Genomic DNA, 15,444 nt, shown 5'->3' with positions numbered 1-15,444 from the left:
AGAAATGGGAAAGAAATGGGAAAGAAAGGAGAGAGGGGAGGGAGGGAGAGGGAGAGGAGGAAGGAGAAAGAAAGAAAAATGACCTATTTTTTCCAAAACATGGAACTATTTGTTTTTATATCATCTTTATTTAGGTTAATTGCTTAATTGATAGTGGTTCCCCACATCTCCCACCTCCAAAACTTCCTCTTTCCATCTGTGAACTACCCTGGGTTTAATGACACCACCAGCAGTTCCCCTGTGCCATCATGGAATCCTACTTAAGGCAGTATTTTTGCCTACAGAGGGAAGCCTGCGTACTGTTCTATTTCTGGCTACTACACAGCAGTCCAATGACAGCCAAGCTAACAACCCAACAATATCTCTCTGAAGCCAATTTATGGAGTGGAATTAATTCTTCCTGTGGAAGCTCTAGGGCTCGAATCTTTACCTGCATACATATCACCCAGAGCTGCAGCCAAGACTTTGTAAGCACAGGTCTTCCCACCCAAGGGGTCGCCAACAATCATGTAACCGTGCCTCACCAGCATCATCTCATAAATCTAAGAATGCAACAGGAAATAAGGAATTAGTGCAGATTCCCTCAGGACTCAGCCTTGGGGGTTTGATTAATAACATATTAGGAGTTAGATGTCCTCAATTTCTATTATTCTCATTTTCTTCATAAGGCTGGGAGAGTATTAACCTTGGAGGGAGTAAACGTCTCAAGCAAGACTGGAACCCAAGTTATCCAGACTCGAGGTCCATCACACCATTCCCTTGATCACATTCCTTCTCTAGATTCCTAGAATCTGCCTAGGTTCCTAACTCTGACTCCCGGTGTGTGATTCAAACATATCTCTAGCCTGTTTACACCTCTTATAAATACATGTTGAGAATTCTTCAGCCAGAAATGAAGTAAATTCATAAATTCTGTTGCTGATGAATCTTCTTTTCCCAAGATTAATATGTTTTGGACTTTGGATTTGATCGGCACTCATAGCACAGCAAAGAGTTTATACTGAGCATGGCTCTCTCATTGAGTTTCATTTTCATATAGTAAGGACTAAAATCAAAGCCCAGATCCTTACTTAAATGACTGTGGAACTAGAAGGCTAAATAGAAAGACAATTCTTGAATTTTCCATTTGTTCTTCCCTCATAGAATATGTTTGGTCTATGTTTGGTCTTTTGTAATAGGATGTATGCTTTTAATGTTTTTGTCATTTATGTTTTGTGTAATCTTGTGGATTTTCTTTTTCCTATTAGATTATGAATTTCTCAAAAACATTTTTTCTTTCCTCATTCTCCCTGCCTTCTCTCTTTCTCCTTTACACACACACACACACACACACACACACACACACACACACACCCCACAGGTTTTTGGTTTATATAGTATGTCCAAATTGGGACAACCAATATAATGAATATTCGTCCAATGATACTGACTTCAGAGTAGACAAACCCAGCCAATGGCAATCTACTAGCCTACCCAAACAGTAATAATCAAGAATGAATGATCTGCCTTTATTTGTATGATCATATTGCTCATTTCTAGATCTATGTGCTATTGTCCATTTAGACAAAGACAAATCACCAACTGGAAAGCAGTCCAAAAGATAACAACAATAAGTCAGCATTTATATATTGCTTTAAAGTTTACAAAGCACTTTACATCTAATAACTCATTTGAGCCCTACAACAACCTTATGAGGTCGATGCTATTATTATTCCCATTTCACAGATCAGAAAACTGAGGTTAAGAGGTTAAGTGGATCGCCCAATACCTCAATAAATGTTTGAAACAGGATTCAAACTCAGATCTTCCTGACTCCAGGACCAGAGCTTCTACCAAATCAGCCAAATCAGGTGACTGAGTGAAAATTATTGTGCATGAATCAGTCATGTTCCAAGGTCACCCACATTCTTTGATGGAGGGTGCTGGGTGCCACACTAAAGTATTTACACTGATACACAGATGGCTGAAAACCTAAGACCTTCCCTAACACTGTTGGCTATAGAGAGTATTTATATTATAGGTATGAAATTTCAACTCAGCATCAGAAATCCAGGTTTTACTTTTGGCTCTGCCTGCCAATAATTGACTATGTGGCTTTGGCTAAGCCATTTCAACCTTGATTTCCTTATATGTAAAGTCAGGGGACTAGACTAGATAAGGCTCCTTTCTCCTCTAAAACTCCATGATTTTTTGAAATGGGTTCACCTTAGGCCTGTCTCACCAAAGTATTCAAAAAACCATAGTTGCACCTAGAAGACAGTTTCACCTTTGAGGCAACATAGCACAACAGATAGTGCCCAGGGCTTAGAGTCAACAAGACATGGGTTCACATCCTGCTTCTGACACTTACTAGCTGTGAGACTCTGAGCAAGTTATACAACCCCTGTAAGCCTCAGGTTCTCATTGCTAAAATGAGCGGGGTTCAGCTTTAAATCAATAATCCAATGAGGTAGTGCTATGGTATAGATTTAGAGATCCCAAAGCACCAATGTATCAACTAATTCAGCTTAGCCTGCCAAATTCTTGGGTTCCACACTTGAGATAGAATCTTAGTTCTCACATTAGAAATGTAATTCATGGGCAGTTGTCTTAAGAAAAAAACTGAAGGAGATCTTAAATTTGAGCTTCTCATAACCAAATTGGCCAGTTTCCTGGGTTGCTGAATGATTTCTTTTTTTGCTTCTGTCTCCATGTAGGTGCCTCTAATTGCAGCAGTTTTCAAGGTGTCTGATGAAATCTTTCTGAATCCCTAGCCTTAGCTTAGTCATTTGAGGTTATTTTGAGATGATCTTGAATGAAAGCAGTGATGACTGAGACGTACAAGTAAGACAAGTAAGACTACCTTCCCACAGGCATGTGACAAACCAACCTGGATAATCTTGCCAATAAACCATGGTACTGATTGGAGTTTCATCTTTTTAATGTTTTCATTGAGTGCCTCAATGAAAAGCTCATAGTCTGGCTGAGGAAGAACGACTCCTGGGAACAGATCCGATATGATCCCCTGTTAAAGTAGAATAGAGAGGAATAGAGAGAGCTCAGAGGAATCCAATTTGAAAAACATTTATCAAGCATCTAAGTATGAGGCATGGAGTTAGGGATATAAAGATAAAAAAAAATGACAGCCCCTGCTCTTAATATAACTCAATAAAGATTTATCAAGTATCTAATAAGCACCAGACCTTAGAGGAAGATTTCTTAAATTAGGCTCAATGAACAAAATATATATATATATATATGTACACATATATATTTTGATAACCATATTTCAACATAATTGGTTTCTTTTTGGTTTATATTCTGTTTTATGCATTAAAAAAGTCTTCTGAGAAGAGGTACAGAGAAATTGCTAGAGCCAATTTCAACTGTATTCTCTAGTCAATTGTTAATTTTTCTGGGTAAGCATTTATATCCCGGAATTTGGTAAATATTAAAAATCAGGGATTGATTTATTGTTTTATTGACCGCTTGGTCTAAGTGGTAGAGAAAATGTTAATAATGCAGATCCTACTGGGTCCATAACACTAAAAAGTGTAAGAACCTTTGCCTCAGATAGTTGTGTAGGGCACAAGGATGCTGTGATTTGCCCAGGTCAAATAACCAGAATTTTGATGGAGCTCAGACTTGAACACAAGTCTTTCTGATTCCTAGATCCGTTCTTTATCTACACAGTGACACTGCCTGGCTTGAGTCTCTAAGTAGCTGATCTGCTTCAGTAAAGGGAGTTTCCTTACTGGCAATCATGAATGAAATCATGATCTGGTTTAAAAACAAAAGTTAGCACAGCACTTGGTGCTAGGGAATCAAAGACAAAAATAAAATACTATTTGCTTTCAGGGAGTTCCCATCCTATATGCTACCACAGTCCAGTAAAGAGAATAAGAAGTGGGCCATTTTCCTCTTCCAGCTACTCTGAGCTCAGAGGACCTGCTAGCAAGAGCTAATTTTAGTAGTAACCAGAATAGGCAGTTACCTAGGTCCTCTGCCTATTATTATCTCACCTTAGCTCTGCCATGATACTTGAAATTCTACAATTAGAGATGCAGTTCTTTACACCTTGAAAGCTTTTCCAGATTTCAGAATGCTCTATTAAAGTGCATTCAAAGTATCTATTAAGCATACTTTATGGGGGGGTCATTGTAACCACAATAGTAGTATCATAATTATAATGTATTAGGGTTACCTGGTTCATTTTACCAAGCACTTTCCTCACAACATTACAAAATGGTATTGAGGCAACACAGGTATCATTATCTCCCTTTTACAGTTGAAGAAACTGAGGTTTAAAGAAATTAAATGACTCATCCTCTGTCACATGGTTAGCGTTGACTATGTAAGTATAAAGGGAGCTAGGCGGCACAATGAACAGAGTTCCAAGCCTTGAGTTAGAAAGACTTATCCTGAGTCTGGGCTCAAATTCTTACTAGCTATCTGACCTTGGGCAAGTCACTTTACCCCATTTGCTTCCATTTCCTCATCTGTAAAATAAGCTGAAGGAAAAAATGGTAAAACCATTCCAGTATCTCTGCCAAAGAAAACCAACCCTAAAAGGGATCATAAAGTCACACATGACTGAAAAATGGCTGAACCAGCATAAAAATATAAGATTAAGGCTCTTTGAGAATGGGACTAGGACAAGAGCCCAAGTATATAGGAGCTGGAAACACAGTGTACTAGGAAGGAATGAAAGATTCTGGAACAGAAAGACAGAAAAGAGAATTGAGGATATTGTATTTTTTCACAATGTTGCCTAGCCTTGGCCCACTAGATGGGCTAGTGCACTTCCTGCAGTTTCTAAAAGAAGTGTATCTTAAACGGACTTATGGGAAAACTAAACAGAGGTTTAGGTGCTCCATAGCAGTCCAATCTGTTGTCCATAGAAAGACATCTGAGCTGGGCTGTCTCTAAACATTGGTTTCATATCTATCTAGTGAAGATGGATCCAGGAGTTCAAGTTCAGAATGATCTGCTGCTTACCTGAAATAGAGGTACATCTTGGGCCAAGAATTTGGCCAAGTTAACATCCAACAAGGCGCGGAGCAACAGGACACTCTCATTTTCTTCTGGATATTTTAGCTTCAGGTTCCCAGCAGCTGTGAGGACAGACTTTACCGCCCGCATCCCGTAGTCATAGTGATGCTGAGATGATAACTGCTCAGAGCATAAACGGTAAGTAGCAACGATTTTCTGGGCAAGACTTGTGAAGGAAAAAAAAAAGTTGTATAGACTACTGGGTTAGGTTTCAGACTTCTTGATTTTGTTTTGTTTTGTTAGTTTGTTTTCTTACTTTCTATCTTAGAATCAATATTAAGTATTGGTTTCAAGACAGAAGAGCAATTGAGGTTAAGTGACTTGCCCAGGGTCATACAGCTAGGAAGTGTCTGAGACCAGATTTGAACCCAGGACCTCTCCTGTCTCTCAGCCTGATGCTCTATCCACTGAGTTACCTATCCACCCCTCCCGCTTTGTGTGGAATGAATGGGGTGATTTGTGGAGCAGTAAGTGTCTACTTGAAGATTTTCAAACAATGACCTTATTGAAGCATTGTGACAAGCCCTATGCTTGTCTACAAAGTTGTAGACTTGTGCTTCAGGTAATGGCTGGACTAAATGACCTCTGGGACTCTTTCAACTCTAAAACCTATTCTTCATATAGATATGCATCATGAGAATATTTTTTCTTCTCCGTCTGTTAGTCAGCTTCTCTTGGCAATCCAAAGGATGAGTCAAATCACTTGAAAGTTGACTCATAAAGTGGTATCTGAAGAATCTGGCTTAGTTCAGTAGTACTATTTCATAGGCAAGGATCCTCAACACACTCATATCCTTATATTCTCCCAAATAGTCAGAGCTAGCATTTATATAGCTCTTTAAGGTTGGCAAAATGCTCTATAAATATTAACTCATTTGGTTCTCACAACAACCCAGGGAGGTAGAAGCTATTATTGTACCCATTTTACAGTGGATGAAACTGAGGCAAAAGTTAGATGTCTTGCTCAGAGTCACACAGCTAGTAATTGTCTGAGGATAGATTTGGACTGACGTCTTCTCGACTTCAGGTCCACTGCTCTATCCAATGTAACACCTAGCTGCCTGCCAAACAATGCCTTATGATGAATTACAAGGTTTCTGATAATGTAGTTGTATGCTTCAGTAGTGGTTAATACTCTAATGTCATTTTTCACAGAATTTAATAATAATAATTAACAGTGAGGTTGCAGGGTGAGTAGAGCTCTTGGCCTGGAGTCTGGAATACCTAGTTTCAAATACCTGAATACCTAGCTGTGTGACCCTAACCAAGTCACTTAACATTGCGTGCTTCAGTTTCTTTGTCTGTAAAATGAGCTGGAGAAGGAAATGGCAAAACACCCAGTATCTTTGCCAAGAAAACTCCAGATAGGATCATGAAGAGTCAAATATGACTGAAACAATTGAACAACAATATAGATTATATGTAATACCTACTATGTGCCAGTTACTGTGTTAAGTGCTTTATAATTACTATCTTATTTGATCTTCATAGCCCTGGAGAGGTAGATTTCATTATCCTCATTTCTCAGATAAATAAACTGAGGCAAACTGAAGTTAAATGACTCTTCTAAGGTTATGCTACTAGTAAGTTTCTGAGGCTGGATTAGAATCCAGGTGCTTTTCCCACTGCACTACTTAATTACCTGCCAAATGAGACCTTATTATGAATTATAAGATTTCTGATAGGGTAATTGTATACTTTAGTAACAATTAACTCTCAGAGGTCATTTTTCATAGAATTTAAGAGTCAGAAGAAACCTTGGAGGCCATCTAGTCCAATTTGCATGTGAAGAATTCTACCATATATCTAGTAATCCAGCTTTATCTTTCCCTCAGGTAAGGGAGACTTTACTACTTCCATAAGTAGCCCATTCCACCTTTTTGTTATTTAGTCCTTCAATAGTGTCTGATTCTTCGTTACCCTATGGACCATAGCACATCAAGCCCATCTATCCTCCACTATCTCCCAAAATCTTTCTGAGCTCATGTTTGTTGCTTCCATGACACTATCTATCCATCTCATCTTCTACCATCTCTTTCTCCTTTTGCCTTCAGTCATTCTCAATATCAGAATCTTATGCCACTTTTGGAAAGCTCTAATTCATGGGAAATATTTCCCTATATCAAGCTTAAATCTGCCTCTCTACATCTTCCACATCATCATTCTCTGTTCTGCTCTCTGGAGTCAAGTAGAACAAGCTGAATCCCTCCTCCATATACTAGCTCTTAAAATTCTTGTGGGCAGCTATCCTATCCCTCCAAAGTCTTCTCTAGGCTGACAATCCCCAGTTCTCCTGATCCATCCTCATGTGGCATGAACTTGAGGCCTTTCACCATCCTAGTTGCATTTCTCCAGACACTCTCCAGTTTACCGATAGGTATCCTAAAATGCAGCACTCAGAACTGATCACAGAACAAACCAGGGAATAGTGAGTCTGGCCACTCCTCATTCCTGGATGCTCTACTTCTTGTCATTATAGCTTAAGATTGAATTGGCTTTCTTGGCTCCTCTATCACACTTTAACTTAATTAGAACCACCCCTGTGCCAAAGAAGGTCTTCCAGGGCACATTTGTGATTGCCTGGCTAAGCTTTTTAGAACATAATGTTAATGCAGTCGGCTTCAAGACTTTCATCCCCACCTGACCCAGTGAGCTCCATGAAGAGCAACAACTCCAAAAGAGTTTCAAAGCCACAGACTTCATCCCTGTGCTTCTCCAAATATCTTAATATGAGCCCATTGATTCTAAAGGGTACAAAATAAGACAGTATGGATGGGGGGGAGCAGCTGGGTGGCTCAGTGGAGTGAGATCCAAATCTAGAGACAGGTGGTCCTGGGTTCAAATTTGGATTCAGACACTTCCTAACTGTGTGACCCTGGGTAAGGCATTTATCTTCCATTATCTGATAGCTACCACTCTTCTGCCCTAGAACCAATACACAGAATTGATTCTAAGACAGAGGTAAGGGAGATGGAGAGAGAGTGGGTTCAGAGAGAGAGGGAGAGAGAGACAGAGTCAGAGATACAGAGAGGGAAGAGAGAGAAAGAGACTCAGAGCAGCCCTTCCCCATTATGGAATTTGTTGTTCAGTCATTTCAGTCATGTCTGACTCTTCATGATTCCATTTGGGGATTTCTTGGCAAAGATACTAGTATGATTTGCCATTTCCTTGTCCAGTTCATTTTACAGATGAGAAAACCGAGGTAAATAGGGTTAAGTGACTTGCCTAGAGTTGCCCACTTAGGAAGTATCTGCGGTCACATTTGAATTCAGGAAAATGAGTCTTTCTATGCAATTCAGACACTCAACAACAACATCTTTCTCCAGTCTAAGGTTCTGAGGGATAAGTAAGTGTATGCTTGGAATACAAGCTGGCACTGAGGTATCACCCAATAAGTGAAAAGGTCAATCCCCAGACTAGATAGTTTATAAGAAAAAATTCAATATGATTAAACATTGATTCTAAAGTTAAAAGACCTGAGTTCAAATCCTACTTCTGATACTACTTATGTGACCTTGTGTAAGTCACTTAACCATTTTTGGGGTCAAACTAGATAACCAATGAGGTCCATTGAAGTTATCTATGATTGTATGATCCCAATTTTCCAATGTGCCATGTGGAATCGAGGTGGTTGAGGCTAACCCCTGAACTCTAGCTACTCCCAGGAAGCATTGTCAGGCATTACAGACCTTTCAGAATCTACGAGAAAGTGAAAAATTCAAAGCAGCTTACCTACGAGAGTCCAGAAATCCCATGGAATACAGGGATATTTCCCCAATTAATGCATAATCAGGTACCATCATGGCAACTGTTCGGAACAAGGCCTGAGAAAGAAAAAAACAACTAATCAGAACATACCAGGAAACTTACATAAAGGCCAGGTCTCTATTGGCAAAAGTGCAGGAATACTAATAAAGTCTGATGTTCCTAAAAAGAAGCAACAAAGAATAATGGATAGAGAATGGAATCAGGAAGAATCAAGTTCAAATCCCACCTCAGACAGTGGGCAAGTCACTTAATCTTTGACTGCCCAGGGCAATTCTTCAAAACTGTTATGTTGCCAGATTGCCACATTGTATTGATAGATAGAGGTTCCTCATTGGGAGTTTTCTATCTCATCATGGAATGACTTTTGATTAGTCAGGACTGTTACACAAACAATATCTTATTTGATATTCATGCCAACACTGTGAAATAGATGGTTTAAGTTGTACTGTTCCCATTTTACAAATGAGGAAACTAAGACTTGAAGAATCTGAATAATTTGGCCAAAGGGATTATATAAGGAAATGTGGAACTGGATACTGAATGTTGAGGATTTTAAATCTTTATTTTTTCATAGAAAACATATTTCTATATCAGCCATTTTTTTAAAAAAGAAAAATAAAGACAGAAAATTATATTTGTACTTGTACTTAGAGTTCTATCAGTTCCCTCTCAGGAGGAAAATAGTATTTTTTTTCATCATGAATCTTTTAGAATTGTCTTGGATCGGGGCAGCTGGGTGGCTCAGTGGATTGAGAGCCAGGCCTAGAGATGGGAGGTCCTAGGTTTAAATCTGGCCTCAGACACTTCCCAGCTATGTGACCCTCAGCAAGTCACTTGACCCCCATTGCCTAGCCATTACTACTCTTCTGCTTTGGAACCAATATACCATATTGATTCTAAGACAAAAGGTAAGGGTTTTAAAAAATTGTCTCGGATCAGGACAATTCTGAGGGACTTATGAGAAAGAATGCTATCCACAATCAGAGGATTGTGGGACTAGAAACAAAGAAGAAAAATAACTGCCCAATCACAAAGGTCAATGGGGATATGAATGGGGATGTAGACTCTAAATGATCACCCTAGTGGCAAATATTAATGGTATAGAAATGGGTCTTGATCAATGACACATGTAAAATCTATTGGAATTGAACATTGGTTATGGAAGGGGATTGGGGGAGGGCAGTGAAAGAATATGAATCTTGTAACCATGGAAAAATATTCTAAATTAAATAAAATTTAAAAAAAAAGAATTGTCTTGGACTTTAATAGCTAAGTCTTTCACAATTGATCATCATTACAACATTTCTGTGACTAAGCATAATTATCTTCCGTTCTTCTCACCTTACATCAGTTCCTGTAAATCTTGCCTTGTTTTTTCTGAAACCACCCACCTTTGTCATTTCCCACAGCACAATTATACTACATCACAATCATACTACAACTTTTTTGACCATTCCCCAATTGATAAGCATTTCCTTGATTTCCAATTCTTTGCCACCACAAAAAGAACTGATATATATATGTATGTATATATATACACACACACATATAGGTTATTTTCCTTTTCCTCTGATCTTTTGGGGGGAATAGACATAGTAGTTGTTGTTTTTTAAACCCTTACCTTCCATCTTAGAATCAGTACTGTGTATTGGTTCCAAGGCAGAAGAGTGGTAAGGGCTAGGTAATGGGAGTTAAGTGACTTACCCAGGGTCACACAGCTGGGAAGTGTCTGAGACCAGATTTGAACCTAGGACCTCCCATCTCTAGGCCTGGCTCTCAATCCACTGAGCCACCCAGCTGTCCCCTAGACATAGTAGTTTTTTTCAGTCAAAGGGTAGGTGGAAAGGAAACTAAAACAAGTTCTGGACTTTCTGCCACTGTGTTGGAACAAGCAACAGTAGGATTATTAGAAAGAGACGAAGTTGACAAGACTGACAGTTGGTGGGGGAAGGAGCAATTGGGAGTGGCAGTTGGTCTTGTGACTAGCACTTTCTTCCTGGCAGGGAAAGTGTGGGGAGTTTTTCTTCCTAGAGTCTGGATAGAAGTGCCTCTATTTTATTCAGCCCAAAGAGACAGGCCCAACCAGCTCTGAAAGTCAGAACTTTTCTTGTTGCTTACTGTCTACTGCTAAGATGTGAAATTAAGAAAACTAGCAGAGATATAGTGTAGATATAGTATAGACAGGAATAAGAGAAACCCTCCTCCAGCCTGTGAGGCCTGGCCTCAGCTCCAAACTTTATCTAGAGAAATCCCTCTTCCCTCTTCCCTGATACTTCTCCAATCCAAACTGGTTATTAAAATTTATCTTATTTGAATATCGCATTCAGATAAGAGGACTATCTTTTCTGGGGCATAGAGGGAGCTGACCCTCAGTTCAATCATTCCAAATACAAATGGTCCTTATCGGACCTTTGCTGGGTGACTAAAGTCTGGGGAAAGGCTTGTTCCTCAGGAGGGTCCATGTTTACCTGCTCTGGGGCATCTTCAATATCAATCCATAGAAAAGACATCCCCACAGGCTATCATAAGTGGCCCATTTCTCAGAAACTCCATTTGTTCAAAAACAGCCCCTTGGCAGGGGGTATCTCCCTCCTTTTGCCTCACCAGCAGCCATATTCCCTCTCTCCCTTCAACTCCTCCATTCCCTGCTACAAACCTTCCTTATCCCCTGTATTCATATCCACCCATCTTTCCCTATAAATATTACAAGTATCTCAAAGTTTTATAACCGTATGGGCCTAATTCTAAATTGTTCTGCAGAAGGAATATTCACTGCTCCATTAACGATTTATTAGTATAACTATTTTTCCCTCATCCCCTCCAGCATTTGTCATTTCTTTTTTTTATTGTCAGATGCTTTGTTTTTTAAATTAAATTTTTTTCCAATTATGTATAATAAACTTACACAAAAGTTTTCCTAAGTTATATAATCAAATATCTCCTTCCCTCCCTCCTTCTAGTGCTGGCAAGCAATTCAATCTGGGTTATATATGTATTACCATGCAAAACATATTTCCATATTATTCATCTTTATAGATGAGTAATCTTATAAAACCCAAACCCCAAAACATAAATGCAAATAAACAATTAAAATACACTTTCATCTGCATTCTGACTCCAACAGTTCTTTCTTTGGAGGTGGTTAGCATTCTTTGTCTTTTGTCTTTCAGAATTGTTCTCAATTGTTATATTGCCAACAATAGCAAAGTATCACAGTTGATCATTCCACAATATTTCTGTTACTGTATATGTTTTCCTAATTTTGCTTATTTCACTTTGCATCAGCTCATGAAGGTCTTGGTCTTTCCAACTCTTTCTGAAATCATCCTGCTCATTTCTTACAGGATATTAGTATCACCATCATATACCACAATTTGTTCAGTCATTCCCCAATTGATAGATATCCCTTTAATTTTGAATTCTTTTCTACCACAAAAAGAACGACTATAAATATAAAATACCAATAGGTTCTTTCCCACCCCACCTCCTTTTTAAAAATATCTCTTCAGGATATAGATGTAGTAGTAGTAATACTGGATCAGAGTATGCATTGTTTTAGAGCCCTTTGGACATAAATCCAAATTGCCTTCCAGAATAGCTCAATCGGTTAAAAACTCCACCAGCAATTCATTAGTATATCAATTTTGCCATATCTCCAGCATTTATCACTTTACTGTCATATTGGCCAATCACACAATTTTTGTGAGGTAGTACCTCAGAGTTGTTTTAATCAAGAGGGATTTAGAACATTTTTCAGATGATTATTGATAGCTTTGATTTCTTCATCTGAAAAATGGTTTATTCATTTCCTTTGAACATTTGTTAATTGGGGAATTACTTGTATTCTTATAAATTTGATTAATTCTTTATATATTTGAGAAATGAGACTTTTATCAGAGAAATTTGCTATGAATTTCTTTCTCAATTTGTTGTTTCCCTTCTAATCTGCATTGGTTTTGTTTCTATAAAACCCCTTAATTTAATAAAATCAATATTATTCTTTTTACATCTCTTGTTCTCTCTCTTGTTTAGTCATAAATTCTTCTCTTCATAGATTCAATGTGTAAACTATTCTATGTTCCCCTAATTCACTAATTTCCTCTTATTTTATCATTCTTTTGATTTCTGTTTTATAAAATCTTGATGCCTTGTGAATTCATTAGCTTCTAGTTCAATTCTGATTTTTAAAGATCAGATTTTATCCATGACTTTTTGATCCTCCTTTTTCTTTTGAGGTATTTTTCTTTGTAATTCATTCTCTTCATTTCTTGCCTTGTTTTCTAGCTGGTCAATTCTGGCTTTCAGGAGACTATTTTCTTGTTTTAGCTCATGTGTTTCTGTTTCCAGATGACCAATTTTGCTTTTTGAGTCTTTTCCCAGTTTTCTTCAGCCTGTGTTATTTGTTTTTTTAATTCTTTTTTTTTTTAGCTCTTCTGGAGCCTGAATCCAGTTCACTGGAGTTTCTGAGGTTTTGCTTAATGTTCCTTGGTCCACCCCTGTTCCAACTGTTCTTTGTTTTTCTGAATAGAAGCTTTAATAATAGTTTCTTTTTTATTCTTCTGTTGTTTACTCATACTCTTTCTGTGTATACTTGCTTCTCTGGTTGGTGGCTGGCTCTGTGAGTTTAAACTTTTCTGCCCTCTAAAGGCTTCTTCTCTGCTCTACTAGTATACTGGATTAGGCCAGTTGAGTTGATCTGCAGAGTTGAATGTATCCTAAGGCCAAAACTTCCCATAGCAGAGGCCCAAGATGAAGGTATGATGGCTAAAAGCTACAACCACAGGCCCTCTCCTCTGCTCCTCTCCACCAGCTGCTTCCTTGTCAGCTGTGGTCAGAGCTCTAAGCTTTTTGTAATTGTGGTAGCAAGCTACTCTCTCCTAGTTGGAGCCCTAGATCCCACCATCCAGTGAGTCTCAGCACAGTAGGTGGGGGAGGGGCATTGGCACTTTCCTTCTTTCTTTTCCTTATACCCAAGAATTCAACCTTCTCTGCATACTTTTTAAGTTGAATTGAGCAGGAAGGGCCTGGAGTTCTGTCTTCTTATGGAATTTGGTTTTCTGACCCCCTAGAAGTTCTTTGCTTTTGATTGGTGTGAAAGGGTATTCACAGATAATCAATTTTTTCTTTAAGCTGCCATTTTTATTCTGCCCCCTCCCCTAATTCACTTATAATATCATCCTTTATGTCTAAATCAGATTCTGTGAGGTGGTACCATAGAGTTGTTTTAATTTGCCTTCCTCTAATGAACAATGACTTAGAACATTTTTATGACTTTGGATAGCTTGGATTTCTTCTGAAAATTACCTATATATCCTTTGATATATATCAATTGGGGAAAGGGTCTCATTTTTATGAATTTAACTCAGTTCTATCCTCAATATACATTTGAAAAAAATGAGGCTTTTGTCAGAGAAACTTGCTGTAAATTTTTTTTCTGTATTACTTCATTGTACATGGTACCTTTTAGCAAATTGTAGTTTCCTTGGTTATCCCTTTTAATTAGGTCTGTTTTTGCTTTTGCTTTGTCTGGGATCATGATTAATACCTTTTTTCCATTTTTTTTTAGTTTAGTTGAAGCATTCTACTTAATTTTAACTCTGTGTTGACTTTCTGTTTCAGATGTTTCTTGTAAACAATATATTGCTGGATTTCAGTTTCTAATCCATTCTGCTATCTGCTTCTGTTTTATAGGTGAGCTCATCTCATTCACACTCACATTTATAAATACTACATTTCCTCCTCCATGCCTTTTTCTTCTGTTTCTTCTTCTCTCTCTTTTAAATCTTATTCATCCTCAAAATCTATTTTGCTTTAACCACTGCATCTCTTAATCTTTCCCTCTTTTTTAAAATCATCCCCCGCCTTTTCTCTTATCCCTTTCCCTTTTTATTTGCCTACTTGGGTAGGTTACATTTCTATATACAATTAAGTGTGTTTATATTTCTCCTTCTTTGAACTAATTCCAATGATGCTGAGGTTCAAGCAATGTCTGTCCTCCCACCTCCTGCCATTTTCCCCTCTACTATAAAAGGTCTTCCTTGTGTGTCTCTTTTATGTAAGAAAATTTTCTTCATTCTACCTCTCTCTTCCACCTTCTCCTAGGGCATCTCTCTTTCTTATCCCTTCATTTTTGGTGTTTTTTTTTAATCATTTCAACAAAATTGACTCACATCCATGCATTCTGTCTGTGTAACTCCTTTTAACTGCTCTAAAAATAAAAACATTCTCAGGAGTTACATGTATCACGAAATTACATGTATAAAGGAATTTGAACAGTTTAACTTTCCTAAAGTCCCTCATGATTATTCTTTCATGTTTACCTTTTTATGGTTCTCTTGAATCTTGTGTTAGAATGTCAAATTTTCTATCCAGCTCTGGTCATCTCATAAGGAATGCTTGAAAGTCTTCTATTTCATTAAGTACATATTCTTACCTCTCCCGACCGTGCCCCTACCAAAGGAATATATTCATCTTTTCTGGGAAGGTTATTTTTTATTGTAATCCTAGCTCCTTTGCCTTCTGGAATATCATATTCCAAGCCTGTCGCTCCTTCACTGTCTGGAAGCAGCTAAATTTTATGTTATCCTAATTGTGACTACATAATATTGAAAATATTTCTTTCTGGCTGCTTAAAGTATTTTTTCT

General features: G+C 38.0%; 1 protein-coding gene across 5 annotated transcripts in view; it reads right to left on the bottom strand.

The window, feature by feature from the left end:
• DNAH3 (dynein axonemal heavy chain 3) overlaps positions 1 to 15,444 on the bottom strand; it is a 246,850-nt gene that overhangs the window by 97,466 nt on the left and 133,940 nt on the right. For all 5 annotated transcript variants that reach the window (XR_469849.3, XM_007498217.3, XM_056806547.1 and 2 more), the window contains 4 exons: positions 8,764 to 8,855; positions 4,978 to 5,197; positions 2,870 to 3,004; positions 431 to 542 (listed from right to left, as the gene is read on the bottom strand). Coding sequence is in view for 4 of the 5 variants with exons in the window: in XM_007498217.3 (XP_007498279.2) it covers positions 431 to 542; positions 2,870 to 3,004; positions 4,978 to 5,197; positions 8,764 to 8,855 (559 nt within the window). In the remaining variant the exon portion in view is untranslated. The remainder of the gene's footprint in view (positions 1 to 430; positions 543 to 2,869; positions 3,005 to 4,977; positions 5,198 to 8,763; positions 8,856 to 15,444) is intronic.

Source organism: Monodelphis domestica, chromosome 7, assembly GCF_027887165.1.
Source record: "Monodelphis domestica isolate mMonDom1 chromosome 7, mMonDom1.pri, whole genome shotgun sequence".
Taxonomy (NCBI): Eukaryota; Metazoa; Chordata; class Mammalia; order Didelphimorphia; family Didelphidae; genus Monodelphis; species Monodelphis domestica.
Note: the sequence above shows the minus strand (reverse complement) of the source record. Positions and strands in the feature narration are given on the sequence as shown.